Genomic DNA, 15,724 nt, shown 5'->3' with positions numbered 1-15,724 from the left:
GAGCCTGGAGAGAGATGTTAGCCGTGGGTGTTCTCAGTCGTTTCACAAATCACTCGAAGGTACTTTTATGTTTCTCGTCAACAGTACAGCCTTAAACGTAGCCAAGTTTACTGCAATAAAATAAACAGTTTTGACACAGAAGTGAACAAAACAAGCACAGTACAACGCAACCACCCAAGAGTTAGTTTTTCTGGTTTAATTTCCAGAGTTTCTGCAGTCTAGCAGTCTGGAAATAAAAATGCATTAAAAGTGGTAACATTAAATACCTTACGAAGACCATGTAAGACTTCATCACGTAAGCCATTTCTCAAAGAGAACTAGTAGCCGATTTTAAATTTTCCTGCGGTCTGAAGGCCCTCGGATACGCAATACACATGATACTGGCATGTGCAGTAACGACAGAAATAAGTCAAAGATTTTCCTCTTAACTTCTGTGCACTACTCTTCATGCTTTAAATACCCATCCACAGTTCACAGGTGAAAACGAAAAGCTATATAATCAAAGTTGCCATCTAATTGGATTATTTTTTTAACGTAGGGTGAAATTCACAGGCGAAGTCCCTATGCTAAATTAGATGGCAAGAAGATGCAACGCAACCCGCTCGCTCAAAATCGCTTTGATAAACGAAGAGGGACGTCGTACCTGCCCACTGTAAACGTACCCACGCGTGGCCGCGGACCCCCGTCCCCTCCTGCAGGGAAGCAGCACAAGTTAAAAAAATCCACGTGCTGGAGGAGGCGCCGGGCCCCAGCCCCCGCACCCACCCACCGACGGGCCCCCCCCCCCCCCTACAGCCGCGCAGCCCGCCTCACGCTGGGTCTGCCCTGCCGGGGTCTCCCCGCGCTTTCCCAGCCCCGGCGGTTCGCGGGGCGGGGACGGACGGGACCCTGCGGGGCCGCCCGACGGCGGCCGGTCGGTGGGGCGGCCGGGCTGCACGTCGGGCGAGCGGTCGGAGGGTGGAGTGAGAGGGACAGGCTTGGCGGCGGCGGCGGCGGCGGCGCTCCCCGCCGGGCGGGCGGGCGGGCGGGCAGCCCGGCACTTTCCTTTTCGGCGCGGGGAGGAGCGGCAGCTGCGCAGGCGTTGCTCGCACCCTGTTGATTAGTCAGTGCTGGGATGGCGCTTCCTGGGCCAGGCGCGGCGGCGGCGGCGGCGGCGGGCGGCCCCAGCCGGTCCCGGGGGGTGGCGGGAGCAGCAGCCGCTGCAGCAGTAGCCGCGGTAGCCGCCCGGCGGGCCTCCCCTTCTGCCTAGCCCGGCATGTCCCGGGGCGGCCGGCGCTGAGCGAGGCTGCCTCCGTTCCCCTTCCCCGCTGGCTGCAGCCCCGCCGGGTGGGAGCACCCCGCCGGCGCTGCCTGTCTGGCTCCCCTCCCTCCCTGCCTTCCTTCCCTCCCTCCCCGGGCCGGGAAGATGGACCCCGGCCCGCCGCTGGGCTGCAGCCTCAAGGACGTGAAGTGGAGCGCGGTGTCCGTCCCCCTGGACCTGCTCGTCAGCACCTACCGGCTCCCCCAGATCGCCCGGCTGGACAGCGGTGCGTGGGGCGGCGGGCGGGCGGGAGGCTCTGCCCGGCGGCGGGCGGGGAGCGCGGGGCGGACGGGCGCCGGGCTGCGGGGCGGGCGGCGAGCGGCGGGGGCCGCTCCTGGGGCGGGCTGCCGGGCCCCCGGGTGCACCCCCTTTCCTCCCGCGGCTGGAGGCAGCCGGAGAGCCGTGCGGTCCGTACACCGTCGCCCGCCGTCACCGGGAGTCGGTGCAGGGCTTCGACTCGCGTCGGAGTCCGTGCGTTGGTTTGCATCAAAATATCTGGGTAGTATTCCCACCCGCCCCCGTACCGTGTGTGTCCAGGGAGCTCGGTGAAGCCTGTTCGCTGTCAGCCGCCTGCCCCCGAGAAAGGTCCTCGCAGTCTCAAATTAAAGCGTGGAAGGGCAGTTTCAGTACTGGAGACCCAGTGTTGTGACGAAGCGATGCTTACACCGAGGCCAAATAAGAAGGGATGTTAATTAAATAGCCAAGTGGGCTAAATCTCAAATGTTACACTTCACTAAAAAAGGCCACGGACCTCTAAAGCAAGGAGTAACGTAAGAAGCCTCTACAGTCTCCAGATAACTTTTCACTACTCTTCACTTGGGTGCTCACCTGCAGTTTCCAAGTCTGCAGCTTTTTGTTTACTCCAGGAAATAAGAAACGAGTCTGACAGAATAGCTATGACAGCAGTGTTTTACCTTTCCTAGATACGTGTCTTGGAAAACAATGTGTCAGCACAGAGAGCTGGGGAGATACGGGAAATTTTTTATAAAGGCTCTGACAGCTGCTTTAGAATAATAGTGTGTGCGTGCATTGCGTGGTAGCTCCTTGAAGACTGTCCAGCTCTCCTGTCTCTAAGGGAATGCAGATAACTCACAAATCAAGAAAAATTTCCAGGGTTTTTAATTCGTTAGCATATGAAGTCACTTTGTACTTGCACGATGTAATAGAACAGTTCTCTTACAAACTTTTGTATTGATTTGAAAAGTTAAAAATGAGCACAGGCATTGTCCTCTGTTAGTCCCTGGTGTGCAGGTCAAGACCAGGATTGGTTTATTACTTAACTGCAGTTCCCATAATCCAGTGATGATTCAAGCTGGGGTTTTTTTGACTTTGTCCCTTGATTATGCAGTACTTTTCCTACCCTTTGTAGTGCTTCCTCAGAACTGGCACCCAGGAGCAGATTAAGTAAAAGCTTCTTTGCCTCTTTAACTGCAGCTGGCTGGTTTTCATACGGTCGAATGTACGTTGTCCTGTGAGAATGGCAAAGCTGGTATGTTAAGGAGTTCCTCGTGGTAATACCTTCTGTCACTAGAAACAGCTAAGATGGCCTCCAGTCACTGCACTTAAGGTTGTCAATTTACTTGAGATTCCTGGCAGTGATTCAGGCTTTAACAGGGATGCATGTATTGATGACTTACTAATTTCCCTCTCTGCGTGTTATATTTCCCAATCTCCCTGCTCCTCTTGTCTTGCTTCATTGGAAGCGACCTGAAAGAGCTCCGTGGGTAGAGAAAGTTTACGGGGTTTGAAGCAAGTAGGTTGGGGTTTTTTTTTTGGTTTGGGTTTTTTGTTTCGGTTTTTTTTTTTTTTTTTTTGGTCTTGTGTCAGACCTGGTGAAGGGAACATCCCATAATTGTCAGGGAGAAGATGATGTTGTGGATTTTGTGCAAAGGCTTTTTTGTCCCATGTGCCACACTTAAAGCAGATGCACAGGCAAGTGGATGTAAACAGACCTGAGCTCTTTTGCCTGCGCCCTGAGATGGCCAGACATGAGGCAGCTGTTGGTGTAGGTGTCCTGTGAGTAATGGTTCAACCCCACGCTAAACCCTGCTAGGAGGCAGGCTTAGGTATAGCACTGTGCTAAGTAAGGGCTTTGGGTTGGAGCTGGTTTGAGGTCTGGCCGGTTCAGCGTGCAGGCAGAGGCTCTTGGGTCTGCTTTTACCTACTTGTACCTTTTAACTTCTGGGACTACAGATGGCAGACGAATCAATATTTTTATAAAGAACACAGACGCCATGGTCTTGGTGGTACAAACAGAACACTTTTTCTATTTCCAAAGGAGGTTGTCTTGCAATAAGAGAAAGCAACCATGAATCAGCGTGTAGCCTCCCTCCTAAAGGAGGAAAGTTGGGAACGTGCAATGCTTGTGGAAGTGACTGGAGCACCTGCTGTCCCGGGATGGTTTCTCTGCATCCCTGTCATTGTCTGGCAAAGCTAACAAGTGGAGCTCTATCAGAGAATTTCTTGGTGCAATACTGCAGAAAATCAATGCAGAGTCCAATCCAAATGTGTGTCATCCAATGCTCAGGAAGTTTAAGGCTACCTCTGTTAACAAAGTAGTGTCTTGTGGCAGTTTTATCTGGATGCAGCTCTTGTCTCCTCTTGTCTCCTCTGCACAGCCTGCAGATACGCATCGGCGGGTCAGGGTTCGGTTGCACAGGAATGGCCTCCTCCCTTCTTTAGGTGCTGAAGGCCTCTCCAGATCAGTGGAAGCTGCATGCGTTCCGTGCTGTTGGAAACCAAACCACCTGTAGATGTCTGTCTTCAGTCACCTTTTGATTTCATGGTTGGCTTCTGACTGTAGCAGTGAGTTGTTTCTAGGCTGGTTGTTTCAGTCATCATGAGGCTTTGTGAAGGCCAGAATTCATTTCTTCTAGAGGACCAGGATGTTGAAGAGGACTGAAAAGCTGGAGATGTATTTTCTTCAGAAGATGCCAGCCTTACTGTGTTGTTGCTACATTTCTTAATGGAGCTTAGCACTCAGTGGATGATGTTCTTAGATGATAGCTACACAATATCTCCAGTTTTTCACTGTTGCTTCACCTTCAGGCCTTTCAGTTTGAAGGGGGAGAATGGGTATGATGAATGCAGTTTTATTCTTCCAGTTTGAGTGTGCAGCTCCTGGAAGAATGCCCTTAAGTAGTTCAGTTTGATTTCTTGACAGGATGAAGTTATGAAATATTTATGTGTACTAAATTTGGTCCTCTGCTAAGAAGGGAGGGTTTTTCTTGATGATATGGGGTGAAGAAGGAATGGGAGGATGTAGTTTGTTGTTACATCAAGATATAGCTGGAAGTAGTTAGGCATCAGTGCCTACCTTATCCGTCTAGAAATGATAAATATGTCAACTTCTGTATTTTTGGATGAAATTTTAAGACTGTTTAGTTGTGTTCCAGGTTATGCTTTTGGATGCTGTTAAGTCATAAGTCAAGTTTTGTTTGTTTTAATCTGTTCATGTGTGTTAATATTTTGCTGGTGAATATTGTTGTACTAATTGAACAAATAGACTGGAAAAAAACCAAACCTGTCACTTGTGAGAGGAAGCAAATGTTTTTTCTATGAGTTTTTTTCCAACATATGCAACGGCTTAAATATTTCTAGAGGGTAACTCAAATACAAAACTGCTAAAAGAGCGCTAAACACCATACCAAAGAAAATGAATGGACTTTATCTCACGCTGTGGAATTCACTGAGTGGGCTGTTTCAGACGAGAAGAAGCAAGACTCAAAGAGCAAGAGAGGAGCGAGCTTTGTGCTGTGTTTTTTCCTGTCTTTGCCCCCCCCCCCAATCCTGATCTGCATTGTCGCAGCTGAATCCCACCCCAGTGACACCGAGAAGCTTGTGAGTGGGTGCAGTGGGGAAAAGATTGCGCTCTGGGAACCCGAAGCAGAAAGAGATCTTATCGGAGCGTGGTTGTTGCAACAGGGCAAAAGGTGAGCGTCGCTGGTCTCTGAGAAAACACGGGTGCACGTGAGGCTTGGGTTGGCTGTCTTCAGATCATCGGCAGAAAAGGCTAACAGCGAAGCTGTGACTGTATCTTGTTGCTAATGCTGAAGTGGTATTGTGCATGGTTATCTCGGGGCTTTACATTTCTGGTAAATTTTTTTCTAAGGATAATTTTGGAGGGTAAAAGAGAAATGCTGTGAAGGTTAAGATCTGGAAACTACTGCTTTGCATAGAGCTGAGCTTCAGGCTGAGCTTTTGGGGTTTTATTTGTAAGCTCACTGCTCCCTTTGGACTCCATTCTTTTTCATAGTGGAACTCCCTTTACCCCAGCCACTGTTGCTGTGTTTCCACAGGTAAAGAGCAGCCCTTGCTAGTATGTAGTTTTCACCCACAGATTGGGTATGAACTGGAAGAGTTCACAGAAATTCACAGCTTGTGTACAAAGACTAAAGTTTCTGGGATCAAGAGGGCATGTGGTCCTCTGATTTTATTTGTTTTTTTTCACAAGGGATAAACATATTCATACATGCTCTAAAAAAAAAAAAATATGTTATGTAAACTGGTGCTCTTGGGATCAAACATAGTGGCACTTGTCCTCAACTCACAGAGGACAATTCCCTACTGGGCATGGTGAGGAAACCACACTGAACTTTTCTAGAAGGGAGACCATGGATTGCGATGAGCCGCTGAGACTCCAAAGGAAATTCTTCTCTGTGTGTTGTAAATGTGTGGTTGCTGTAAGATGAAATGACAGAATTACTGGCTATAAAGAAAGGAAAAATTTATAAAATAGGTAACAAATTTAAAGGGTGACGACTTCTTTCTTAGCCCTGTGTGAACTCTTGTGAATATCAGCAGTAGGTGAGTAGTGAGTTTGTGCTGCTGTTGTTCCTGGGGATGAAGAGATTTTTTTTTTTTTTTTTACTTATTTTATTTCAGGTTCTCTTTCTTCTGTCCCATTTCAAAACTTTTTCGTGGTGACATCTGTCTACCCCAGTCACATTCAGGGGACTATTGTTCCCTGCAGCATGTTACTGTAGGGCTTATTTCGGTTCCAATATCTGGAAACTGAGCACCCTTGCAGTTTATCAAAGAACATCGTACTCAATAGAACAATGAGGCCGTGTACATAATGAAAATTCTGTATTGTGTCACTCTACAAATACGGGTTATCTGTGCAGCTGAACAATACTTTGAAACTACAAAGAGACTTATTCTTTTAAGGTCTAAATGCTGCTATCCATGCTTTAATTGTCTTGAATGACCTCCTTCTTTCGAGAAGCTAGTGCAGGGTGTCTCGGTAGTCTGCTATTGAATAATTCTTTTAAAGGAATCGTGTGGGAGTAGGGCAAAGCTTTCATGTGGACCAAGAAAGAGGTTTCAGATATGCTCAGACCCTGGGCAATGGCCGTGATCTGATTTCCCACTCCAGGTGTGGCCATCTGCTGTGTACTGTGGTGTGCTAGGTGACGGTTCTCATATATTGGGCAGACAGGTGAGCGTCTCTGCTGTGTACTGTGGTGTGCTAGGTGACAGTTCTCATATATTGGGCAGACAGACGAGCAGCTCTGATTCAAAGGTAAAAATCCTCAAGATACACTGTATCCACATGGCTTGATTTCTTCCTTACCTGCTGAGCAGCTTTGAAACTCTAACTGTTTATACTGTGTGTTCTGCCATTAAAGTATAATCTTGGAAGCATCTCCTCCTTGCTGCTGCTGCTTTCCTCCTTTACCTTGTGGTCTGGTGTTTCCATCGAGACAATTGAATGAAAAAACAATTGACAGGTTGCCACTAACCACTGCTCCTGGGGTTTTGTTTCAGTTGTTTTTTTCCTTTTCCCCTGCTGGCAGAGATGTGTTCCAGAAACATTTTAGTGAAAAAGCTTTTAATTCATTTAAAATCTGCATCGTACCGAATGGTGTCTGTGAAGATTATAGTGCCCTCCTGGAGATGAAGGACAGTAACTTGGCAACACCTATTCCCAGGTGTACCACAGGCTTTTAGTGAGGCACAGAAAGAGTTCAGCAGCATAGCCATTTTACACCTAAAAATCCATGATTTCTTTAAGCCGCTTTCATGTTTGGCAATGATTTAATGTACAATAGAGGGTACTGCATGTTCTTTAACTGGTATGCTATTTGCACTACACTGGACCATGGGTAGTGTGGTAGTGCTGCTAAGATGCAAAATAGTTGCCTTGCTCTTATTTCTTATAAACTTAATAAATGTTCATATTCTTCTCTGCCATACAAGGTGTGAAACTTAAAACTCTGTAAAATTTTTTGTTTTAATTTCTAAAAAAATGTCGTTTTTTTGGTTTTTTTTACAAGGGCATGTGGCGATAGGATAAGGGGTAATGGCTTTAAACTGAGCAAGGATAGATTTATGTTAGAGGTAAGGAAGAAGTTCTTCACTGTGAGGGTGGCGAGGCACTGGAACAGGTTGCCCAGAGAGGTTGTGGATGCCCCATCCCTGGAAGTGTTCCAGGCCAGGTTGGATGGGGCTTTGAGCAACCTGGTCTAGTGGAAGGTGTCCCTGCCCACAGCAGGGAGGTTGGAACTAGATGATCTTTGAAGGCTCCTTCCAACCCAAGCCATTCTATGGTTCTAATTTTTGACTCTGTTAGGTGAAGCCTTTGCGTACATACCTGGACAAACTCTATCTGGATAATTCTGTAGTTCAGGTATTGGAAGGTGAAACACCATTAGATATACATAAAATCAAAGGAATTAAGGTGTCTTGAACAGTTAGTAAACCCCTTAATCTTAAAATAAATGTGGTGTGGTGAATCATGTGCTGCTGTTGCAGGATATGGTAGTAAGGAATGGTACAAGTCTAGCATAGAAGAGAAAGGTTTTGTTGTTTTATGCTTTGTCTGTAAGCACTGTTCTGGAACTAGGTGTTCCTGGCTTCGGTGATTACGTGAATTGGCACTCCCTGTAATAGCCCAGTAAAGGCAACTCCAGGGAGTGTGCCAAGATGAAGTGCTGGAGGATATTGGCCAGCGTGGTCTGGTGCTCCAGGATTCAGTGGAAGTTGTGGGAAGAGCTACAGCATGTTCCAGTCATTCCAGCAGTGGTTTGTCAGCAGTGAAGGGCATGGGTGTTGCTGTATTTCCTTTTGGCATTAGGAGTAACAAGTTGGTTGGATTAGGGAAGCTTAAGTCTCTCCCCTATAGGAAAATATTCATCATCTTAATGTGGATTGCATATGACTCAAAACCAACCTTCATAAAACCCAGGGAGCCAATATTTAAAGTCTGAAATTTTTGCTTTTAATGGTGCTCCCCTTTGGAGCGAGTATTGGGTAGCATTTGAGGTCTGTGATTTTCATACTATTTACAGTATGAAAAGCTTGTGGTGCTAACTTCACTGCACCTCCACTTTTAAGCCAAATCTGCTAATCTGAAGACCTAGCACAGAAATATAAAATTGAGGTGTATAAGCAGATTGAAGAGTGAGTCTTTGCTGAGGATGGGGGCCATGTCCGCTTTGCAGTCTCTGTAGCGGTGTGCGTGTCGGCATAAAACTGTTAATATCACAGCTTTGCCGGGGCACCTGCATGCTTGGCTGAGGCATTGCACCAGCAAGAATAGCTGCTCTGTCTCAATATCTCCTGTACTGCTGCTGGACGGTGTATCGCCCCGTCGGGCTTGTTGCTGTGTGCTGGCGGGTAGAAATGTCTTTCTGGGGGTGGGGAGGGTTTGGAGTCTAGCCTCCTCGTCCCGTGGTTTGATTTGGCTTTCAGTTTGTGCAAGGGAGCGATCAGAAGCTTGGCTTTCGGAAAGAGGTCAGTGGAGCGTCTGGGAGGTGGGGAGGAGGTAACTTTAGCTCATACAAGGCATCGACACCAACAGCTACTGCAGTGGCTGACTATGTGGGAGAAACGAACCTAGAGATGTTGTAGAGGTTGCTGATGGGGAGCAAGAATTGCCAAATCCTACAGACGTTCGCAGGCCAAGTCTGTTTTGTGGACGGAGATGCTCCTGAGCCTGCAAAACACACACCGACTGTCTGGATCAAGCCGTGATGCAGACCCCAAGTGACCAGCGAGAGCTGCTGGAGCCGTGGGTTCAGGGGGCTCGGGGAACCCCGTGCCAGGGGCCGCAGCGTGTGCGCGCCCAGGCAAGAGCTGGTGTGCTCTCAGCAGCGGAGGGGGCGGTGATTTTACCAGGAAAAGTAGCAAATCTTGTTATGGCGGGGAAGTTCACTTGGAGGTTCTTAGAGGTGCAAACCTTCAGGAAATGCAAAATTGTTTTAAAAGTGCCCTTTTTGCTCGTTGGCTTTTTCTTTTCTGGTGTTATAACTGGTGCAAGTTGTAATCACGGAAAACTCAGACTCGTGCATGTTTCCTTGGCCTGTGAGGATGTCACTGGGCTCCAAAAGAGAACCAAGGATAAAGTTTTAAACATGGTCTCGGAGGCTGGAAGATGCCTGAGAACTAAAGCTGATGAAGTTGATACTGTTATTGCCTCATGCCAGGGCTGAACCTTAGTGACTCAAATGTAAATATTATCTAAAACACAACATGCTGCAATCCTATTTGTGCAACGAGCAGGGGAAACCTTTCTGGCAAAGTGGTGGCAGCAAGAAAGTTGGGGAGTTTCTCCTTACAGTCAGAGCTGGGGGAGCGGGAAGAGAAGCTGAGTAAGGGGCTGAAAGTGCCCACCACGCACTGCTCTGCTTGCTGTCTTTGCACCTTCGTGCCAAAACGTGTACGTCACCCGTGGGTGAGGACGTAGCTTGGTGGGAGGCAGGTTTCCAGGGAAAGGCTGGGGGTCTGTGGCCGCCGGCTGCGGGAATAGCGGCCACCGACTGGGATGCAAGGCAGGGGCACGTGCCCTCCGAAAGCAGGGTGTTGTGTGTGAGGCTGCGTGGGGACGCGGTTCCCCTCTGCAAGGAGGACATGGGCTAGTTGGAGAGAGTCTAGAGCCTAACCACCCTCAACTGCTTATTGACTCTGTCCTGAAGGGAGAGACTGTGTGCCCAAGTCCGACCCGAGGGTTCGAGTGGAGGAAGGTCCCTCTGTGCACCTTCAGCAGTCATTCCGAAATTGTGCCTGCTGGCCTTATGCGAGCGGCCCCCTCCCTCGTCGTGCTACCGTGGCTGCTGCTGAGCGCTGAAGCGAGCTGGGCTGCCGGACTGAAAGGGAGCACACTCGCCTCGCAGCTGGGTTTGTAAGAGTCATACAGTCTGCATACTCAGTTACTAAAATGCTTCCAGGAACTATTTCAAAGTAATCCACAAATTCTTGGATTCCCCCTCCCGTGTGTTTGTGTTTCTGTTTGCAGCTTTTTTTTTTGTTGTTGTTCCAACTGGCGATTTTACTTACTTGCCCCAGTAAAAGCAAGCACTGACTATTCTTGTTGCTTCCTGGCACCTCACCATTTTGGAGATGAAAGAGGGAAGATTGGGGTGGGAAGATGAAGGAAACTTTTTATCTAAGTGGGGGGAAGGCACATGTGCACAGATCTTTTCTTCTTCTCCAGCTTTCTTCTTGCCTCTTTCAGTGGGTCCCTTTGGGGCATGGTTGGATTCAAGGAGCCCTTGGCTCCAGTCTGCATCATTCAGTCCATTCCCCAGGCTACTGTCCTTCACTTGTGGGCTTCCAGTAGGTGTTGCAACTTATTTACAGTCATTTCCAAGGTGGCTGTAAGGTAAAGCACCCAGTACTGTCTAGCAGTACCAGAATGGAGTAGTGCAAGGAGCTTCTACCATTTTTTCTGTTATCCTTTCTTGCCTTTAGATAGGATAGTCCTTCCATTCACCTCTTCCAGCATTACTGGCACATTGCTGTTGTGTTCTTGTCCTGTCCTCCAGCTGCTTAGAACTCCTGTGCACACTGCTGCTTCATCTCTCCATGGCCTCTTCTTTCCCTCAACTTGGAGGAGATAAAGATGTTTCTTGGACCAGACAGCACCATGATGTTTGGCTGTGCACATACTAGGAGTGATAGCTGTGTATGTGCTACCAGCGGTGAGAAAGCAAGCAGGGAAAGTTATTTCATACGCTTCCAGAGACTTGAAAGTTTCTGGTCACTGAGACCAGAAATTGGAGTTGCATCTCATTGGTGTTGGAAGGATATGGGTGTTCTGGGCTTTGCTGCAGAGAGGTGGTTTATATCAGTGCAGATTACATGGGATCTCCCTCTGTGGAGTCTTACACTTTGCTGTTGACTTGCTGTTTGGTTTAACTTCAGTAAAGGGAGTTTTGCTGGCAGGACTCAAACATGAATTGGTAGGCTTTGGATGTAATGCTTCCTTTTGTCAGCCAGCACTGACTGCTTGCTTGACTTACAGAAGGTGAATGGAGATGCTGTGTATTTTTAAGAATAATAGTAATCCTTGTCCACTTGTTATATGATGTGATTAGCCAGAAGGAGAATCTTATGTGTGTATCCATGTTGGAAGACTGGTTTCCAAAATATTAAATTATTCCTGCTTCTTTCTTAACAGTTTCATTCAAGCTTCTATTTATTACAAGGTTGAAATGCCCCTTTTCTTCTTTGATGGGGGCCATAACCACACACACTGGGGTAGTATCTAAGATCTTACTTGAGTTGCATTTATGTAATTTCACTATGGTCAGACTTTTTTTTCTGTCTTTAGTCTCTGGATATAAAGCTATGTTATACTCATGGCAGGAGAATATAGAAAGCATCAGTGCATATGCGACTCACAGAGATGATAGGGTTCCATATGAAAATACAAAATGTGACTAGTTACACATGCTTGTTACTGCATTCACCAAACCCAGGATGTGGCTGTAGACAAATAGCTAAGCTGCAACACCGCTGCAGCTGAATGTAGGGCAAGCTGGAGGAAAAGATCATTTCTGTTGCATGTTTTATGGATTGCATTGTCAAATATAATTTGGGTTGCTGTCAATATATAACAAAATATCTTAAGACCAAATGGCCTGTGGGCAAAGATAAATGTGCCCTCAAGGGGAAAGTGAGGCATGGAGGGCTTTTCTTCATTCTGTTCTGTATGCTGCTCGCCAAAAGTAGAAGCCTTCCTTCTCACAGGAGGGGGTTTATTTTGTAATTTTTGTGCCTTCTTAAGATTATAAAAATATTATCAAAGGGATGTTATTCACTTATCCCTTAGGTTTTATTAAAAACAAAGCCATTCTTTTTATACCTTACAGTTTAAGTGTAGATTTTTCTGAGACAATGGAAATAAATTGCATTCAGGACTAATTCAGAAAAGAATTAGGTGCAGCTTTGATTGCATTCCTCTTGTTAGTATTCCCATATTGCTCAGATGCTCTTACTGTACCAGGACATAACCAAACCAAACACGTGCCTAGTTACAGTTGAACATCCAAATTTCTGTGTGTGTATGCGGTCAGTCCGTGTTTGAAGAGGCATTACTCTTATTAGTGATATTTGAATTTTTCTAGGTCGAGCAGCAGGGGCAGGATGGACATTGCTAAAATGCAAAGGCAACGATAGCCCCAACAAGCAGGTGCCATGCGCACGCAATCAATTAGTGCCTGCGTGGTCTCCAAGGGTATGGGGAGATGGTCGGGCCACTGGGCAAGCAGCCAGGTGGCAACCCGATTTCAGAGCAGAGCTGAACTTTTGCTTGCTTCCAGCTGTTTTTATTCTGTCCTTAACCCAGGCTGCAAAGAAATCGGAGACAAATTAAAATGTAATGATGAGTTCTTTCAAAGCCAAAGAAAACTATGCTTGAGCAGCTCCTGCATTTGGGCTACTTCTATTTTTAATTGGGAGCTTGTCCAAGATGCCCCAAGTTCAAACAGGGATGACTGCTGTGCAACACAAAGCAGCGTAGTGTCTCTTTAGTACTTGGGATATATAATGAGAGGACTGAGCATGTTTACTTGGATACTATTTTAAAATATCATCGAATTATAAATAACTGTCAATGAGAGCTCCCCAGCTCTCATGCTGTGCCCAAGAAAAGTCTGAATGAATAGGCTGGTTTTCTGTCTGCCAGGGCAATCTAGAATCAAATTCTAGGTCTTAAATCCATGAGGTTGCTAGGGTTAAAATTTTCTTCCTTGCCATCCTGAATCTGAGGAGCTTTAGCCAGACTTCCCTGACCAGAGTCCCAACCATTGCACGTGGGGAGAGATGACTTCTGCAGCAGCTGAGGTGTGCAGCTGCCTTCATTTTTATCAATTAAAGCAATCATTCTGTATCTGTGCTTGGAAATAAAATAGGAAGCCAGTAAAAGCATGTAGTGCAATGATAAAAGCTGACCTCCCACCTCTTAAGTATTAAGCTTCTCCAACTATGCACCTGATGCTAAACAGGCACGTGGAAGTGTATCCTCCAGTGGACCTCACGATGTTTATAGATGCATCTGAGCAGGAGCTTTCTAGCATGAGGAATGCTTGCCTCTAATGAAAGAAAACCTTGTCTCTTTTAATGAAGTATTTAAAGGAGCTGATTTGGATGGCAGCAGGCTGCTTGTAAGTCTCATTACTGCGGGGTTTTTCTTTTGGTCAGGTAGCACTGTCATTCTCTTTATCCATACCTATCAGAGTGCTTATGAAAGCTACTCTTTGGATTCCTCGTTTCCAAACCTGGTGCTTTGATTGCAAAGGGCAAATAAATATTTTAAATGTTTTTTTTTCCCCCCACTGACTTTGGCCATGAGAATTCAAAATGGAACATAGTCTAAACATGAGGCTGATGTAAAAATTCCTTTCTTTCCCCCTCTGTGGTAACACTAAACTAGGCTGAAACCTTTCTTGCATCCAATGAAAAGTTATTTAGCTTTCTCCTTCTCAATATTTCTAACCTGTGATCATTTTAAGTGTAGTTAAACTTGGTGTTCTTTGCTCTATTCTTAACACTTCAGATTTGTGATCTTAGGTGACTTCAAAACCAGAAAACCTTCATCGGTAAGAATTTCAGTTTTCAATTGAGTGATTCTAAGATTAATTTTTTTTCCTTCAAATAAAAGATACCATGATAAATAGTTGGCACTATTCAACATGTTGGAGGGTATTGGAGTAGTTTAAAGAATTGCTGAGACTTTCTAGGGTGGTTTGTAAGTAACCATGGTGATTGACTGTTCTGTTGGATCAATCTTACGGTGAAATCTGTCGTGAGGATACAGTAAATCTGCTGTTACATCTGATGATGCTCAGCATTAATAAGAGTAATTATGATAGCAGCAGAAAGTTACTGTGTTTTGGAATGCAAATGTTAAGATGTTGTTGTACTGAGTGGGTTGGGTTTTTTTTTTTTTCCCCCAGTGTGGGGGTGGAGAGCAGTCTGTGTTGAAAGATGTGTTTTGGCTTGTTTGGCTTGAGTTCATAAAAAGTAAGGTTTCTCATTCTGGGATGTTTGTTCTGAAGGCTCGAAACAAACACAAACAAAGCTCAATGAAATCTGTGTTGTTACTCTTCTTTTTCTACCACACCCCCCACCCCCCACCCCCCGTTTTCTTATGAACGCAAAGAAAGCAAGATGCCAAAGTTCAAACTGTGAGATTGCTGAAGTCAGCAGAGCATTTACCATCAGTGGCAGTGGCAATCAGAGTTTCACTTAGTGTTTATTTAAAATACTTGCGCTCCTTTTCTCTGCAGTAGGTCAAACAGGTTTTGGGGTTTTTGGTTTTGGTTGGGGTTTTTCTGGGGTTTTTTGAAGACTCACTGAGTCTCTATATATTTGCAGCTAGAGAAGAGCTAGAGAAAAGCTTGTCTTGGAACAAAATGGATTTTTCAGTGGATTAATCTGTCCCATAGCCTTGTAACAAGATTATGGTTTATGCTGATTTGTTGCAACAGTACTGGTATATCCAGTCATTCCAATAGCAAAATGCTAATCCTAAAGAAATAAATCTGTCTTCTTGCTGGCAGGCATAAAAAGAATAGGGGGGCTGAGAATCTCTGCTCTTGTTAGGTATTAGTGGGTGATAGCTTGAGTTCAGCATCAGTTGGATTGAAGCAATTTGATTGTATCAGGCTTTTGCAGAGGAATTGGAAATTGCAGAAATAAAGCCTTATCATCTTTCTCTTGATTGTGAAATATTTAATGGTCACCCAGAGCAAAGTTTGATCACAGTACTGTGAGGCTGAAGTGCATCAATGCACAAAGTACCGCAAGCAGTGATATTAGGTGGTCTGAGGGTCATGCTGTCCTTGCCCCTTCCTCACTAAGCAGGGGTGGAATCAAACTGGGTGCCCTCTTGTTCAGACATGACTGAAAATTGTTGCAATGTGGCCAACCATAGCCAGCAACAGTTGTGTTTCATCCAAGGAAAAAGGTGTACGGTGGGAAGAGGCTTAGTTGTGGACAAACTATTTCTTGGGTAGATGTATCTTGACCAGCTCTTCCTGAAGCTGTGAGAAGATTCAGTGTCTCTCCCTCCACCACCCAAAGCTGAGACAAGTGTAATTGCTGGTAATGGACCTTGCTGCAGACGAGCAGTTTTGGGCAGCTGAGTGTCTCTGTCTAGCCTGGATGGGGTTGGATGATTCTCCTGAGTGTGCAGCA

The 15,724-nt window shown here is 46.1% G+C and overlaps 1 protein-coding gene across 2 annotated transcripts in view; it reads left to right on the top strand.

The window, feature by feature from the left end:
- Positions 1-1,115: 1,115 nt before the first annotated feature.
- Positions 1,116-15,724, top strand: part of GAREM1 (GRB2 associated regulator of MAPK1 subtype 1) — a 104,837-nt gene continuing 90,228 nt past the window's right edge. For both annotated transcript variants that reach the window (XM_049825873.1, XM_049825865.1), the window contains exon 1: positions 1,116-1,526. In XM_049825873.1, coding sequence (XP_049681830.1) covers positions 1,406-1,526 — 121 coding nt within the window. In that variant the 5' untranslated portion in view covers positions 1,116-1,405. The remainder of the gene's footprint in view (positions 1,527-15,724) is intronic.

Source organism: Accipiter gentilis, chromosome 2 (genome assembly GCF_929443795.1).
Source record: "Accipiter gentilis chromosome 2, bAccGen1.1, whole genome shotgun sequence".
NCBI lineage: Eukaryota > Metazoa > Chordata > Aves > Accipitriformes > Accipitridae > Astur > Astur gentilis.
The sequence above is the reverse complement of the archived record's forward strand: the minus strand, read 5'-3'. Positions and strand labels throughout refer to the sequence as shown.